The sequence below is a fragment of the Rhea pennata genome, unplaced genomic scaffold (assembly GCF_028389875.1).
Source record: "Rhea pennata isolate bPtePen1 unplaced genomic scaffold, bPtePen1.pri scaffold_32, whole genome shotgun sequence".
NCBI classification, from domain to species: domain Eukaryota; kingdom Metazoa; phylum Chordata; class Aves; order Rheiformes; family Rheidae; genus Rhea; species Rhea pennata.
The window spans coordinates 194,300-211,533 of NW_026907679.1; the positions used below are offsets into that span (position 1 = coordinate 194,300).

General features: G+C 49.7%; 1 protein-coding gene across 1 annotated transcript; it reads left to right on the top strand.

Annotated features, from left to right (window-relative positions):
* The first annotated feature begins 10,682 nt into the window (after positions 1 to 10,682).
* Positions 10,683 to 11,642, top strand: LOC134154616 (olfactory receptor 14A16-like). Its single transcript, XM_062601291.1, has one exon. It carries the CDS (start codon positions 10,683 to 10,685, stop codon positions 11,640 to 11,642), a length of 960 nt encoding a protein of 319 aa, XP_062457275.1.
* The last annotated feature ends 5,592 nt before the right edge of the window (positions 11,643 to 17,234 follow it).

Here is a 17,234-nt window from a genome sequence, read left to right on the forward strand (position 1 = left end):
CTGGATGCATATCCTGTGAGTAATTACAGGCGCCTGCTTATCTTATCTTCTTTATCCTCTTGCCTTCAAGGAATTCCTTCTTGGTGACCTTTGAACGGCTTGTTGCTTACTTCAGCTCTTTTTAATCCTGCAAGATAGCCAAGGCCCCGACACCTCCCCCTCTTTTTTCAAAAACAGAGTCAGCTATCCTCTGCATGGACTGCTGCAGACATTGCAATATACAAGGTAGGCGTACAAGTAACATCAGGACTACCAATCCCATAAGCATAAATTGATGAACGAGAGAAGCAAGCCAAGAGCTTAAACCTAGCGATTTTAACCAACTTTCCAAGACCCAACTCTCCTCCTTCAGTTTACTCATCCCATCCTTTAAATCCTTTATTCTGTTATGGATCGATTCCGAATGATCAGAGAAATTCATACAACACATTCCCTCAAACTCTTCACACCCATGCCCATGCACTAATAATAAAAAATCTATAGCTGCTCTATTTTGCAATACTGCATGATTTACGCTGGCTACGTCTTGAGATAATCTAGAATGTCGGAAGTCATGTTAAGTTCATTTTTCGTCCAACAAGCTAACTGCTTCAACGTTTTCATTGCCCGCATGGCTGTAGCCCCGGGGAAAACCATGCTCATTAAAAGAGTTCTCAGGTCACTCCAAAATTTTGGGTCTCCCACCTCACTACAGTCTAATTGGTGCAATTCTCTTTTCTTCTGACGACTCCTTTGGCTATCCGCCCACTGTACCACTGTCGACACGTTTGGGTGAAATAATGTTAATTTCCCCAAATAGCATGGTCCCCCTTTTGGTCCTGCTGGTACTCCATTCCATGCCCTATCTCCACAGATCAAAAAGATCCCAGGCAGCAATCGCCGCGCTGGCTTATCAGTTAGATTGCATTTGGAGTATGTTTGTCCCATTACTTTGTCTGACTTCAGTCCCGACTCGACAGACGCCCACGTTCTACTGGGCATGTCAAGTTCTGTATTTAGGGGCTCAAATTGCACCCATCCGTTTCTCGTGCCATTTGTGGCATTTACGCATCCTAATAAATCTAATTCTTCTGGGGGTGATCGCAATGTGTAGTTTAGTTGTTTTATAATCTCACACTGCCACCCACCATCTCTTTGTGCATCAGTCAAACCTGGAGTTTTCAACGTCTGGTTGACCGTAGTAAAGTTTAGACATGTTTCATTTCCAATAAACCCTTGAAATTCCCCCGGTTGCCACACGGGCACTCCCACTAGACAAGTTCGAAATGGATCTCCTGGTCTCTGTGGGCTCTAGCAAAATGATTTCTGACCTGTTGTATTAGCTACGGTTACCCATATGTTTTCTCTCTCATTAATATTCGTTAATGACCATACATGAATCATGCCAGTTAATCCCAGCCACCAAGCCCACTGCGCCTTCATGTTTCTGTAGGCAACTGGGTTTGCCTCAGCACCCTGTAATGCCTTTGCTGTTTCGGCTTTCTCCTTTGTCAGCCACAGCTGCACCCACTTGGCTGGTATCCACATAGTTCTAGCCCCTGTAACAACACAAGCATATCCCCTTCCCCAGGTTACTAATTCCCTGGGACCTTCCCATTGTTGCGTCTGCGGATTGAAAACATTGAAAACCCCCGCCGGAACCTGTTTTCACGAAAAATCAGCGGTATTTTTGGAAAAATGTGCAAAAATGGGTATTTTGTCATCTGTACGGGGGTTCAGCCAATTTAAGACATAACATGCTTTACAGGTTACATCATAGGGGCTGAGCTCCCCCTCTTTTTTCAAAACAGCCAAAAGGTGTTTTAAGTTCTGATGATGTCAGTCGATTATTGCTTGTCCGCCTGAATTGTACGGAGACGCTTCCTGGCCTTAAGCAAGATAGTTCCTATAGCTTCAAATCTTTGTGTAATGTTGTTTTTCAGATGGCTTGCTAAAAACACCCATTCTAAAATCTGTAAGCGATTCTGATTATTCACCTGCGCTATCACAGCTGCGACCTCTTTATGCTTGTTGTAAACGACTATACTCACTGGCAAATTTTCTTGGTACCGATAAGCCACAGTGCCGGCTATCTTTTCTTCTATCTTTTATATTTATTTATATATATATATATATATATAATAAATTATAAATATATTTATAATATTATAAATATTTTCATAATAAATTATAAATTATTTATTTTTATATTTATTTATATATTATTATAAATTATAAATATATTTATAATCACAATTATAATATTATAATTATGAATATATTTATAATAAATTGTAAATTATAAATACATATTTATATATATTTATTTTTATTATTGTTATTTATCTATTGGTTCCTATGTTGGTCCATCCGCTCTTTGTGTAACTGGCATGGCCATAGGAGTAAACAGATACTCTCCTTCCAACTTGGTATTCTCTATAAGGACCCTGTAACGTGTGGTGGGGTTAAAATTCGGGTCATGAGGTGGCACCGCCTCATCTTTGCCTTCCTTCCCCACAGAGCCGAACAGTTCCCTCTCCTTGCCATGCACCACCAATTGCAACCATGACAACACCCCTTTACCATTGAATTATGGGCAGCTGCCTGTATGTCCCTTTGTCCTGATCCCCGGTCGAGGCGCTTCATCTGATCCAACAAGGCAGTCATCCTGTCGGCTTGGCCGCGGAGCTCTTGACGAATCTCTCAGCTGCTCTTGGTCCCATGGCTCATCATCCAGCAGCGGGACCTTTACTGGATCAGAGTCCATATTGGCCGGGGGAGCGGTAGACGCTGGACGGTCCTCCCCTTCCCAGGGTGGCAAATCGTCATCTATCTCCCCCCAAGCCTCCTTTTCGGCTACAGACACAGGACAGGCATGCAGGGGACACCCGAGGTCATCATCGTCAGGTACCTCCTTGTACTGAGGTCCTGAGCCACTCACAGCTGTCCATTCTGAATCTCCTGAGCCCTCCTGCTCCTCGTTAGTACTTCGTACGGCGCTGCGAATACCAGCGGCAACAGCCACTTCCCCGTGCAACTGTTCCAGTATCTGTCGGACCGGTCAATATATCTTTGCCAACGACTGCGCCTCCTTGGATCCCACTTGCACGCTTTCCCACAGTTCCTTTCCGACTCCTTCCCATGCTTCCCACTTGTATACTTGTGGAGCTTCTACTATAAGCCCCTTTCTTCGACACCACAGTAATAAATCAGTTAAGTCCGACTTCGTTATCTGCGTGTCCGTTTTCCGAGCCAATTTCAACAGGCTCCCTATTGCCGCTTGCTCTATCACTGATGCAGCGAACCCCATCCTGCTTCCCTGGCTCACCGGTCAGTTGTGGCCACAATCCGCCTTTCTTCGGGCACCCGGCTACTGTTGCTGGCTATGCAGGATCCTTGCCTGCTTATGGCTCCACTCCTACCCCAGTTGGTCTCTGAGGATCACCTCAGGGTCACCAGATGCCGTAGCCCATTATTGGCAAGATGGGAAGGAACACACACATCAATATGATGCAAGTTCAATCCAACTTTATTCGTTTGTCTATCTAGCTTATATATCTTTTCCAGCAAGCTCACGCATCCACGCGCCTCACAAAGCATTTCTATTGGTTGCCTAGCATTGTCCACACGCATCTGCTCAGTTTCTAATTGGCTGCTGTGCTGACTCCCTTTCTGGATGCACGTCCTGTAAATGATCACAGGCGTCTGCTTATCTTATCTTCTTAATCCTCTTGCCCTAAAGGAATTCCTCCTTGGTGACCTTTGAACGGCTTGTTGCTTACTTCAGTTCTTCATAATCCTGCAAGATAGCCAAGGCCCAACAGTTTTCATATTCCTAAACAAAATCCCCATTATGAGGTGGAGGTTCCTGAGGGGATGGAGGTGGAAAGCAGCAGCCTGCTCTGCCCAAAGGAAACAGGATCTTTCCCTCTGAAAATAGTAACATTGTCCAAGGAGCCAGCTCTGTTCCTGCTCTTGTGCTGATCATTTGCACATGCCTTGTGAGCCTAGAGTGCCTTGGCCACCCTTGAGTGTGAGTGCAAGAGCTTCCCTTTTGGGCTGAGGTGGCAAGGGGAGGCAGCGAGCAGAGCAGTGGCTGGGGAGTGTGCAGGTGGTGAGTGTCCTGCACGCAATTCTCCTTGCTGGCACATGGTTGTATCTAGCCGACCAGCCAGCTGTGTGGGGCAGAGACAGTGTGTTTGTAGACTGGCTGGCATAGCAGAGGTCTGGTATGAGGTTGATGGCTGGTGCAGTGCTGAGTTGATCTGTCAGTGTCAGACACCCTTTCCAGTGAAGCTGCTCCCTCAGCCAATCTCTCTAGCCAGGCACAACACATGGAAGTGGCATCCTGCTGTCCTTGTGTAGGTGCTCCAGGGCAAAGGCTCACGGCTCTGACTTGATGGTACTAAAAGAAAGGCCGGACCAATTGTTCCTTTTTGTGGTATGTGCCCTGTGTGAGAGAGTGGAGATGTCCATGACTTGGAGAGAGTCTTGCAGGAGATGAAGGCTGTTTGCAGAAGACTGTTATGTTTGGAGTGCTAACAGTGTAATCAAGGGCCATGAGAGTTGCCCAGGTGAGCTTCTGCTCTGTGAAGGTCTGCAATTCTCAGGTAACTTATGCCTCAGTCCCAGGAAGACCAGCAGCAGGCACGTAGATGCCACTTGTGCTTGTGAGGTGAGCTGTGCCTCTGAACCTGTTAGACCAACCTGACTTGGGGAAGGTGGTGAGGTCCCTTGTATCTCAGCGTCTTGTAAACGGGGAGCAGGCCCATTGCTGCTGTTTGTGCTTTTGTGGTCAGTTGTGCATCAGTATGTGATTGGTGATCAGCATGGACATGGCTGCTGTTTGTGCCTGGTTAAGTCAATTGTGCCTGAGTCCCAAACAGGCCAGGAGCAGCTCTATGGCTTCATGGCTGCCTGTGAGGTCACTTCAGCCTCAGCAGGTGACACTCCAGCTCAATGCATATTGCTGATGGTTGTGTTTGTGAAGTTATTGGGCCTCAGTATTGACTAGGCCACCAGCAGCCACCTTGTTGTTTTTGTACTGGTGAGGTGACTTTTGCTTCAAGGAACAGCATCAAGCACATTTCTGCTTTCATGCTTGGGAGGTCCCTTGTGCCTCAGTGCCTGATCGGCCAGCAGCAAGCACATGGCTTCAATGCAGAATCTGAGCTCATTGTTACTGAAAAAACTGAGCCCTTGCTGCTGTTTCTGGTTCAGAGCTCACTTCTGCGTGAGCACCTGATGGAGCAGTAGTGTAGAGATTAGCACTGTTTGGGTTTCTGACGTTGGTGTGCCTCAGCAGCAAGCCCATGCCTTCAATGTGGAGTGTGAGGTCACCCTTGTTCCAGTATGTGAGAGGCCAATGGTAGGAACATGGCTTCTGTTTCTGCTTGTGAGGTCACACTTGCCTTACGGTCTGATAGGCCAGTGGGTGGCACATGGCTTTGATGAAGACTGTGAAGTCACTGCTTCCTCAGAACAGGATCTGCAAGCAGCAAACGAAGTCCTTTGATACACAGTGTAAAGCCACCTGTGCACCTGTAAATGGCAGGCAGCAAGGAGACACGTGACTGCTGTTTGTGCCTGTGATGGTCATGCTGTTGCTGTTTCTGATACAGGGTCCCTTGTGCCTCAGTGCCTGATGACCCAGTGCTGGCGACAGGGCTGTTGTTAGTAGTTTTGAGGTCCCTTGTGCCTCAGTGCCTGATGGGGCAGTGCTGGTGACGTGGCTGCTGTTACTTGTTGTAAGTTGACTTCTGCCTCTGTACCTATTGGCAGGCAGTGCTAGGCCCGAGGCTGTTGTTAGTGGTTGTGAGGTCCCTTGTGCCTCAGTGCCGGACAGGACAATGCTGGTCATGTGGCTTTTTTGAGCTTGTGGGGTTGGTTCTTCATGAGTCCCTGACAGGCCAGAGTCATGGCCGTGGCTACTGTTATTGGATGTGAGGTCACTTGTGCCTCAGAGCCTCATAGACCAGCTATGGTTATGTGGCTGTTGTTTGTGAGGTCAGGCCTGCACCAGTGCTGGATAGGACAGTGCTGGTCATGTGGCTGATGTTAACTGTAGTGAGGTCACTGGTGCACCAGTGACTTGCAGGATTATTCTAGGCCCATGGGTTGTGTTTGCATTTCTGAGGTCGGTTCTGCCTTAGTCCCTGATGGGGCAATGCTCGGCCCCTGGCTGCTCGTTGTGGTTGTGAGGTCACTTGTGCACCAGGGACTTACAGGCATGCACTAGGCCCGTGGCTGCGTTTGTGCTTGTGAGGTCGCTTCTGCCTCAGTCCCTGACAGGGCAGTGCCAGGCCTACAGGTGCTGTTTGTGTTTGCGAGGTCACTGCTGCCTGAGGCTCTCAGAGGCCAGTGGTAGGCCCCTGGCTGGTGTCTCTGGTTGTGAGGTGGCTTCTGCACCATCGCCTGATGAGCCAGTGCCCGGCACCTGTCTGCTTTTTGTGGTGGTGAGGTCACTTCTGCCTCCGTCCTTCCTCGGACCATGCTAAGCCCCTGTCTGGTATCTGTGGCTGTGAGGTCGCTTGTGCCTGCGGCCCTTGTTGCCACTGATATGGACATTGCTGCTGCTTGTGGTTGTGAGGTCCTTGTACCTCACTGCCTGATAGGGCAGTGCTATCATGTGACTGCTGGTAGTTGTTGTGAAGTCACTTGTGCCTCATTGCCTGATTGGCCAGTGGTGGTCATGTGGTTACTGTTTGGGTATTATGACATCACTTGTGCAGCAGTGTCTGATAGGCCAACACTGGTCACATGGCTTCTGCCTGTGCTTGTGAGGTCACTTGAGCCTCAGGACCTCATAGGCCAGTGCTGTGCACATGGCTGCTCTTAGTGGTTGTGAGCTCACTTGTGCCTAATGGCTGATGGGACAGTGCTGGTCATGGGGCTGGTGCCTGTGACTGTGAGGTCACTCATGCACGAGGGCCTCATAGGCCAGCACTGGTCACATGGCTGCTGCTTCTGCTTGTGAGGTGTCTGTGCCCCAGTGCCTGATGGGACAGTGCTGGTCACATGGTTGATGTGTGTGGTTGTGAGGTCACTTCTGCCTCAGTTTCTCCCAGGGCAGTGCTATGGCCATTGGTGCAGGCTGTGCTGGTGGGGTCAGTTGTGCCTCAGGGCTTGACAGGTCCACGGTAGTCATGTGGCTGCTCTTCTTTCTTGTATGGTCACTTGTGCAACCTTGACTGATTGGCCAATGCTAGACCAATGGCTGCGCTTTGTGCTATGAGATCAATTGTATAGCAGAGTGAAAAAGTGTTCAGGGGGCAGAGAGCTAGACGGGTTTGTGAGTACAGAGCCTAGAGCGGAGGCCCTGGTGTGATGTGCCTCCCATGTATACAGCACACTTGAATGGAGACAGGAGGGGCTTTGCCTAAAGGCAGTGTTGGAATTCATTTGTTTGGGCACATGTAGGAAAGCCGAGATGCCCTGGGGCACTTGCCCAGCAATCACTCCAAAGGGGCATGGGTTTCCTTTAGGTCCCAGGATGGATCTGGTAGAGACAGGTGGTTGTGCTGGACACCCCTGGCATTTGAAATAGCCCTGCCAGCCTATTTCTGTGTCATTAAATCAAGAGTCTGAACTGGACTAGAACTGCTGTTTGTAACACTGGAATTTCATTAGTCTCAGCTTCATAGCATCATTGCAGATGACCAAGGTATTTTGCAACCTGGCGCCCACCTGATGTTCTAGGAGGATTCAGGGCTTCCAGTTACTCCATCAGAGCAAGCAGAAACTGGTCCTGCCTGGGATGACCTCTGTCTCTTCCACTGTCACCAAGTAGTTGTGTGTGAGCAACTGACTCCCAGCCTCCATCTCCAGTGATTAGAACGGGAGCTTAGACAAGGAGCTCGCATGCGGATCTCTGTGCTGTGCTCATTTCAGTTTTGGCAGGGGGAATCCTACCTCCTGTGTGCTTATGGAGTTCACAGGGGGAATAAGGCGATCTGAATCTAAATGCAACCCAGGGTCTTCAAAACCAGGACGTGATGCCGAGATAGACCGAACCATGTGTAAATGAACTCCCTTCTTGTCTCTGTCTGGATGTCCTGCCTGGGTAAGAGATGGGACTAGGAGCTTCCAGCTGAGGACATTTCCACTTATCATAGACTGCCATCTTCTGATGAAATAAATGGCAATGTTGGAATCAGTCTCTCTGCACTCTTTGGAAAGGGAAAACAGGTGACTATTTTAGTCTGCTTGAGAGAACATCTCCCAGGAGGAGGGAGCACAAGGGACAGAACAACTGCTTCCTTCAGCTTGTCCTGTGCTCCTGAGCTGAGCCCAGTTTTGGGGACAGAGGTTGCTCATGGCAACCTGGCAGCACTGCTGAGAGATGGCTGTGTCCCGAGGCGGCTCCTCTGCAAAGAGCAGCAGGACTCTGGGCACTGCCTGCTGCTGAGGAGGAGATGAGATGAGAGAAGACAGGAGTGAAAGGCAGTGCAGAGTGAGAGGTCAGAGGAGCGCTCCTTCTGGAAGAAATCTTCACAGATTTTGCATGGTAAGTCTCTAGCTACAGGGCAATGCTGCTGTGTTTCCTGGAGGAGTCTCCTATGCCCATCCCATCCTGTGAGTGTGGAAGACGGGGAGATGCTTTAGAGCAAGGATTCCCTGCCAGAGGAAGGAAGGGAGGTCCGAGGGACACATCACCCTGCTCCTTTCTTGCAGGGATGGCTGCAGGGGTTTGAAGCCTGGCGGTGCACCCAGGTGGGCATGGACTGTCCTTCAGAGTGGAGTCTCTGCGCCCCAGGGTGCTGTGTGCCTGGGGCAGGGACTCTGCTGCCTGCGAGGGTCAGCACTCAGCCTGCCTGGGGAGCTCCACAGAATGCTGCAGGGTGGAAGCTCAGGGTGTAAGGAGGGACCCCTGGCAGGGCAGGTACTTTCTCCCATGGAGAGGCTGCTGCATGGGTCAGGGATCGGGGACATATCCAGAGGTGACATTTCACCAGGAATGCCAAGGCAGAGGAGAGCTGAAAGAGAAGGCGCTTTCATGAGTCGGTGCTTTCAGTTATTTTCTGTTTGGGTGAGGTGAAAGGGGACTGGATCTGTCAGGTTTAGACAGGGGACTGAGGCTCCAGGGCAGTGACACTGAGAGAGGAGCAGTTCTGGGAGGGACTTGGCAAATGCCTTCATCCACCCTGAAGCCTACAGAGAGAGCCAGCATCACCTTTCCAGCCTCAGCTAGGTTTGCTTCACCTGCTCCTTAGCTCCTACAAACCTGCAGGTGCCCCCGGACAGTGTCCTGCCCCCAGGAGCTTTCTGCAGGGTAGAGCTAAATGCTCAGCATGTGGGATGGGGTCTGTGATCACTGAGAGGGGAGAGACGTGGGGACAGAGACACAGCTCCCTGCCGGGACAGGTTTAGGCAGTGGAGCCATGGTCAAAGTGTGAGAGGAACCGATCAACTCCAGTGCCGCCTCTTCTCTCCCACCATATACAGCCCTCTTCTCTCGAGGTTGTGGGATCCAGGACATGAGTCATTTCCTCAGCAGCCAGACATCCAGGGGAGGAGACACTACTGAGTGTGTCTCTGTTCCTCCCTGTCCCTACCTCCCTTTTGAACAAATATCATGACGTTGCTCCCTGTCTCATACCTGCCCATGCTGCCGTTGTCCATCCCCTTGGGCTCTCTGGGCATGGGGGAGGAGGGGTTGATGCAGTTCAGACACCGACCATGTGGGTCCTGCCATGCAGATGTGTCTTTGATAGTGAGGTGCCCAAGTCCCCCTCTAACCTCTGGGGCTCTGGGCAATGCAGTTGCCCAGAAAGGAGGCAACTCTCTCTTCCAAACACCCTCAGCACCCTTAGGACATTCAGCCATTTCCCTGGGGTGTCTGGCTGGGCTGCAAGCTGCCCTCCAGAAGGGCACAGCTCTCCCTTTGCAGCTGGGTGTAACCCAGGTGCCTTAGGGAGAAGCACCTAGATACTAGGAACACGGAAATGCTGCTGGGAGGCTGGATGTGGGCAGCTGGAAGGAGTCCAGTGTGTTCCTGGCCGGAAGGGGAGGGCTGAGACCCCCCCTCACATACTCTCATAAGAGTGCTGATGGGAACTTTGGAACTGGATTCTTCTGCTCTCCACAGTGCCATTTCCTTTTTGGCAACATGAAAAAGAAACTTCTTGCAACTGTCTTCAACCTTTGAGGTGGGAACACAGGGCACCTGAGAACAAGGCAGGTGGATAGGCCAGTGCTCCTCTCTGTGCACTGAAGCTAGAGTGAAGCTAGTGTTTTTGCCTCTCTGGAATCACAGCTGGTCACTCTGAGTGCAGTGTTGAGGATTTCTATCTGCAAGCAGCCTCCTCCAGTGTGACAGTGTCAGTAGAAGAAATCATAAAATTATTCATGAGCCCACGTTTTTTAGAACTGGATGTGAAGTTGCTGAAATCTCTTCAACAGTATGAGTGGATTAAATCTGACTGGAACTGGGAATATAAATCTTAGTCACCTCTGTTCCCGTGTACGCAGTGCTGTACGTCAGGGCTGACTCCTCAGGAGCCCACAGCCAGAGGCCACTGCTTCTCATGGCAATCTCAGCCAGCACAAACCAGAGATCAAGGGATGGAGCTCAGTGATAGTACTGCTGAGATGGGGAGAGGTAACATGTTTGTTTGGGGGGCTTTATGGGAAAGCTTTGGTCTGCCCTAATTTTTCTTTATCTGTTCTTCTTTGGACAGTCCCCAAAGCTCAGAGTGAGCAAAATGTCCAACAGCAGCTCCCTCACTGAATTCCTCCTCCTGGCATTTGCGGACACACGGGAGCTGCAGCTCTTGCACTTCTTGCTCTTCCTGGGCATCTACCTGGCTGCCCTCCTGGGCAACAGCCTCATCATCACAGCCATAGCCTGTAATCCCCATCTCCACACCCCCATGTACTTCTTCCTCCTCAATCTTGCCATCCTCGACCTTGGCTCCATCTCCACCACTGTCCCCAAATCCATGGCCAATTCCCTCTGGAACACCAGGACCATTTGCTACTCTGGATGTGCTGCCCAGGTCTTCCTGTTTGTCTTCTTGTTTTCAGCAGAGCATTCTCTCCTCACTGTCATGGCCTATGATCGCTATGTTGCCATCTGCAAACCCCTGCACTATGGGATCCTCATGGACAGCAAAACTTGTGTCAGAATGGTAGCAGCTGCCTGGGCCAGTGGGTTTCTCAATGCTGTGCTTCACACTGCAAACACATTCTCAATACCCCTCTGCCAAGGCAACACAGTGGACCAGTTCTTCTGTGAAATCCCCCAGATCCTCAAGCTCTCCTGTGCAGACTCCTACCTCAGGGAAGTTGAGGCTCTTGTGGTTAGTCTTTGTTTAGTCTTTGGGTGCTTTGTTTTCATTGTGCTGTCCTATGTGCAGATCTTCACTGCTGTGCTGAGGATCCCCTCTGAGCAGGGCCAGCATAAAGCCTTTTCTATGTGCCTCCCGCACCTGGCCGTGGTCTCTCTGTTTGTCAGCACTGGCCTCTTTGCCTACCTGAAGCCCTCCTCCGTCTCTTCCCCAGCTCTGGATCTGGTGGTGACTGTTCTGTACTCAGTGGTGCCTCCAACAGTGAACCCCCTCATCTACAGCATGAGGAACAAGGAGCTCCAGAATGCCCTGAGGAAACTGATCTCATGGACATTTTTTAGTAGCAGTAAAATTACTTTTGCTCTCTGCAGATGACTCCCCCTGTGTCCTATACCTGGAAAGACCATTTTTTGTTCACTTTTTATTATTATTATTATTACTGTTGTTATTTTTATTTGTTATTATATTGCTAAACAAAAGCCTTGATTCATTCTACTTTTACTGAGATTACTCTGCCTCACCTGGTGCCCACATAAGAGCATTTCTAACACTGGGTCAGAGCTGTCTCCATCACAGTATCTCTATAATAAAATAAGTTCTTCCTGGTGAAGTGCCTGAAGGCTGGGCTTCCTCTAAAACTCCTGTCCCTCACACCCTGTCCCCAGTACACATCCTTGAAACACTCTCCACCACCCTGCATACTGGTCCTTATCCAAAAAGTCATCTCCAGAGAAGGCTCCATGCCCAGCTATTTATAGAAATAGACATGCCTCCTTAGGGATTTTTTTCATATTAATGACCCCTCTGTTGTATTTGGTACTGAGCCCATGGCCCTCAGGTGGTAAGAGGAGCTAGAACAAAACTCTCAAGAAGTTCAAGTCGGAAGCAAATCCCCAAGTTTTTTGGAGTAATCATGGGTCCCACTGAGAGCCATTACCAACAAAAGCTCTCAGGGGCTGATGAGAGCAGAAAGTTTGAGGCACTGATTGCAGATAGGCAAAGGCAATGTGCAAGCTGTGATGCCGAGTCAGTCCTGATGTGCATCATCTAGCAGGGTGGCCAAACCTCACTGCCAGCCCTAGGGAAGGATGATCCTTTCCCTCATGCTTTGCTCAGGGCTCTTCCTGGGGACAGTGTGAGGGGTGGGGGTGTGCAAGGCCAAGTGTAGGACAATGATTTAGCACACTTTGGGCCGATGGGGGAAAGGGAGCCCTGAGACCCTGATGCCACAAGGAAGAAGTTTCCTCTATAGGCCTTTGTGGCAGACACATCAACCATATCAAAGGGGACAAAGACCTCAGTTCTGTTGGAAGCTTTCAGCCTTGGCATTGTGCTCAGTCACCTCTACCACAGACAATCCAAAGCTGTCCCAAACCTGAACCTGTTTCCCTGCAGCCTGTAGGCACCCAGCCAGCTTCCCCACCTTGTTCTCACTGCAGGATCTCCCCACCTTTACTGACATCCCTCTGTCCTTGCTGGCTGCTCCTTGAAACACAAAGCCTGGAGCTGATCATGGAGTCCCTTTGGGTGTCCTGTTGCACCACAGCATTACCCTACAAGTGACATTCTTGTTAGCTGAAGGATAGTCTGAACCTCTCAAGATGCAGTTTGTGACTCTTTCCCCTTCTCATGCTGCTTCCCACTGCCAAAACAGACTCCATCATCTCTGAAACCACCCTTCAAGTAGTCACAGGCAACTACTCTAGTGACCCTAGCCTCACTTCAGCAGGCCAAAGCAACCCAGGTCCCTCGGTCTGTCCATACAGCCCATGTACTTCAGGACCCCAATCCCATCTGCGTAGACCTCTTCTGGACCATCACCAGTTTCTCCCCACTCTTCCAGCCCTGGGCAGCCCACACTGGGACACACTGCTCCAGATGTGGCCACACCAGTGCTGAGTTGAGGAGGATGAGAACTGCCCCTCTCCGGCTGGCAATGCTCTTCCTAACAGAGTCCTGTGTGCAGCTGGCCTTGTTTGTGGTGAGCATGCACCATTTGCTCATATGGCATCCTTCGTGATGTTCTCCTCAGGATCAGTCCTCTGCCAGCCAGGTCTCTGCCTGGCCTGATGCACGTGTTGTTCTGCCCCACTGATGAGCCTTTCAAACAGGACAGGATGCAGGGTATACCCCTGAAGACCCCACCTTTACCTGATAAAGCATGACCATTCATGAAAACTCTCTGAGCTTGATCATCCAACCAGCCTTTTGCCCATCTGAATGTCTTCTGGATATTCACTACTCTCCTCTGCATGTACAGGTCAGTTATCATAGAAGACGATCAGCTTATTGAGGAATGTTTTGCCTTCAATAAATCTGTAAAGCTGGCAGGTCTGAAAGGACAGCATCCTCCAAGCTCAAGAATGGCCATACTCATATCCAGGAGAACAAGTAGACATCTCAGGAGACAGGCAGCTAAACAGGGAACTCACAGCTGAAAAATGATAGAAAATGTGGCACACAGGAATGGGAAGCAGGGAGAGGCTGCAAAGGAGGAATTTAGAAATATTGTCCAGGGAAGTCAGGAAGCAGCTAGAAAAGCTAATGTTGCTCTAGGGCAGACACTTGCAAGGGATGTCGAGGGCACAAAGATGAGCTCCTGTTGCTTGAGCAAAAAAATAAACAAGGAAAATGTTGGTCCATGACTGAATGGGTCAGGGAATCTGGTAACAGCAGACACAGACAGGTCTGGGGAACTCAGTGCCTTTGCTTCACTCTCCACCAACAAGGTCTCCTAGGACATGGTGCCTGGAGTCAGGACTCCTGAGGAGAAAAACAACTAGCAGTGCCTAAGGCTTGACTCAGGAATTACTTGAAAGACCAGAAATGTATGGGACTGGATGGGCTGCATCTGAGGATGCTGAGTGCTGGCCACTATCTTGCAAGGCCTCTCTTTATCTTCTTTAGGAGGTTATGGAGATGGGGGAGGTGCCAATGACTGGAGAAAGGCAGGTGTCACATTTTAAAAATGCCAAAAGGATACCTGGGGAACTGCAGGCTGTTCAGCTTCACTTGGATGAAGAGAATGTCATGGAACAATGTCATGTTCTCTCTGCCCACATTTCTGGGTAAATGAAGGAGAAAAGGGGGCAAGGGAACAGCCAGTATGGACTTACCAAGAGTAAATCATGCTTCACCAGCCTGATGGTCCTCTATGTGAAAAGAACTGTATTAGTGGACGAACAGAGAACACTGAATGCCAGTTCCCTTGACTTTAGGGAGGCTTTTGACATTTTATCCCCTAGTATACTTGCACACAAGTTAGGACTTCATGGTCTGAATGGGTGGATAAAGAAATGGTCAAAGAACTGGTTGCATGATTGGTCTCTCAGAGGGTGGTGGTGGATGGGTAGCATTCCTCCTAGTGGCATCATGAGGGTCTCTCCTGGGACCTGTCCTCTTTAAGACCTTTATGAATGGCCTGAAAGGAGCAACTTTCATCATGTTCACAGGTGACTCCAAACTGGGCGAGGGGCACCAGTCTTATGCTGGAGGGCTGCCACTGAGAAGGCCCTGGACAGGCAGGAGGGATGGGCTGTCCGGAATCTCATGAAATCCAGCAAGGTGAAATGCCAGGTCCTTGTACCTGGGACAGACCAACACCCTGCACAGATATGGGCTGGTGCCTGAGCAGATCTTCAAAAAAGGACATGAGAATTCTGGGAGATTGAACACAAAATGTGAGAGAGTCATGTGGCCAGGCAGCAAAGAAGGCCAACAGCATCGTGGGCTGTACAAACAGGAGTGCAGACTGCAGGTCAGAGGAGGTGATTATCCCCCTCTGCTCAGTACTTGTTAGACAACATGTACAATACTGTGTCCCTTTTTTGGCCCCCAATATAAGGAGCTCCTTCTATGAGGAGGTCAACAAGAAGATGGAGCCATGCTTTCATTATGGTGACTGGCAGCAGGATGAGAGACAATAGTCATATGTTGAAGCTTGAAAGAAACAGACTAGAGAGATTGGGAAAACTTTTTTCCCCTGACAGGATGGTCAAGCATTGGCATGTGTTGCCCAGAGAAGCTCTGCTGTCTCCATCTCTGCAGGTTTTCAAGACTGGATCAAGTGCTCAGCAACCTCCTCTGAACCCATAGCTGACCCTACAGTGGGTGCAAGGTTGGGTTAGAGGCCTCCTGAGGTTCTGTGCAGCTTGTAAAAATCCCTTCCACCAAGGGTCTTCTCCTGTCAGTGTTAGGGAGAGCACTCAGCTCTCCCTGACCATAGAAGTAACTCAGAGACAAGTAGGATCAGATCAACTAGCTCTGCAGTCCTGCTCCAGTCAGGGATGTTCTGACACAAGGCTACTTCGCAGGTATTCAGGCCTCCCTGAACTGCCCTGATCACTCCTTTCAATCACCTTTTTTCCCCCTTTCTCTCTTCTTTACCCCTTCCAAATTCTGCTCTCCTATCATCCTCATACTTTCCCATACAAACACCTCTTTTTGCCCTTCTTTCCCTTTAGGCCCTGGCTGTGCTTGCTTTGTACCTTCATTTCCCATTTCTGAGATTATTGCTCTTGTAATTCCTATTTTGGTGAGGAGGTCCCTTAAACTAGTACCTCCTTTTATCACTTGTACTGTCCTGCAATTCCATGTGCTCTTAGGTTGTCAGAGGGACTCCATCTCAGGAACACTGCGTGAGCACACACACGCTAAGAGCTGACACAAAGCAGCTTCAGTCTGGGGGATGTGAGAAACCTGGGGATACAGACAACAGAAACCTCAGGAAGTTTTACATGGGGAAGTGCAAGTCCTGCACCTGTGGAAGAAGAATCCCATGGATCAGAACAAACTGGGACCACACACTGATGAGTAGCCTGACGAAAAGTCCCCGAGCTGGACAGGAGATGCCATATGAGCCAGTGGTGCATGCTCAAAGTGAGTAAGGCCAAATGTCTATAGCTCTGCGTTAGGAGGAGCATGGCTACCCAGACAAGGGGAGTTATGATCCACCTTGACTCAGCACTACCGTATAGTGCTGTGAGGCTCCCAGGAGCTTTTCTTGTAGTGCTAAACAGCATGGGAAGGGGAAACAGCCTCTAACTGCAGCTTTGGAAGTTCAGACTGGGCATTAGGATGAGGAAATTTGACTCAGAAGACAGTGCTGTGCTTTGACAGGTCACCCAGAGGGAGTCTGTGATGATCCCAGAACTTTGTGTTTCAAGGAAGAGGCAGGGAGGATGGAGAGACACCAGTGAAGGGAGGAAGATCCTGGGGGGAGAGCAAGGTGGGGAAGCAGGTTGGGTGTCTGCAGTCTGCAGGGACACAGAAGCAGGAATAGGAAAGCCTTGGACAGCCTAGAGTGGAGATGGCTGAGGCCGCTGGCAAGGCTGGAGGCCCCCCAACAGAACTGACATCCCCTTGGCTCTAGCTATTGTCCCTGCAACCAAGGTCTACCAGGAGACACTAGGCTATAATGGCTTCCTTGTGCCCCACAGGTAGCCCAGAAGGTGTCATGTTGTTGTCTTGCACTCAGCATTACACACCCCCACCTGCACACTGCCCCCAGGAAGGGCACTAGAAATGTGTGGGAGAAAAATATTGCTCTTCCTAGGGGCTGGTTGTCTATGCTTGGCCATTTTCCTTGACACACATCAGGGGTTAAAGTGACATCCCAGCCACCTAAACATTTCCTTTGCCTGCCTGTAATCAACGATTGCAATTTTCTACTTTAAACGGCCTCTGGTGAGTTCTTCCTGCTAATAGTCCTCAGGGGACCCATTAATGCTCTCTGTAACTTTAGGCACTGCTTCCGACTTTGACTCCTGGAATGTTTCATTCAATCTCCTCTCAGTAGCTGTAGTTCATGGACTCAGCACCAAATACATCATGAGGCTCAATAAAATACAAAAAGTCCTGATGAATCATGTCTCTCCCTGTAATTTTCTTTTAGTCCTGTATGGATAATTGGAGAGCTTTGGGGAGTGTAGCTGAACAAGTATAACACAAATATTTTTCCTTTAATTT

Coding starts and splice junctions, on each gene's coding strand:
- LOC134154616 (XM_062601291.1), top strand. CDS start 10,683: ATGTCCAACAGCAGCTCCCTCACTGAATTCCTCCTCCTGGCATTTGCG.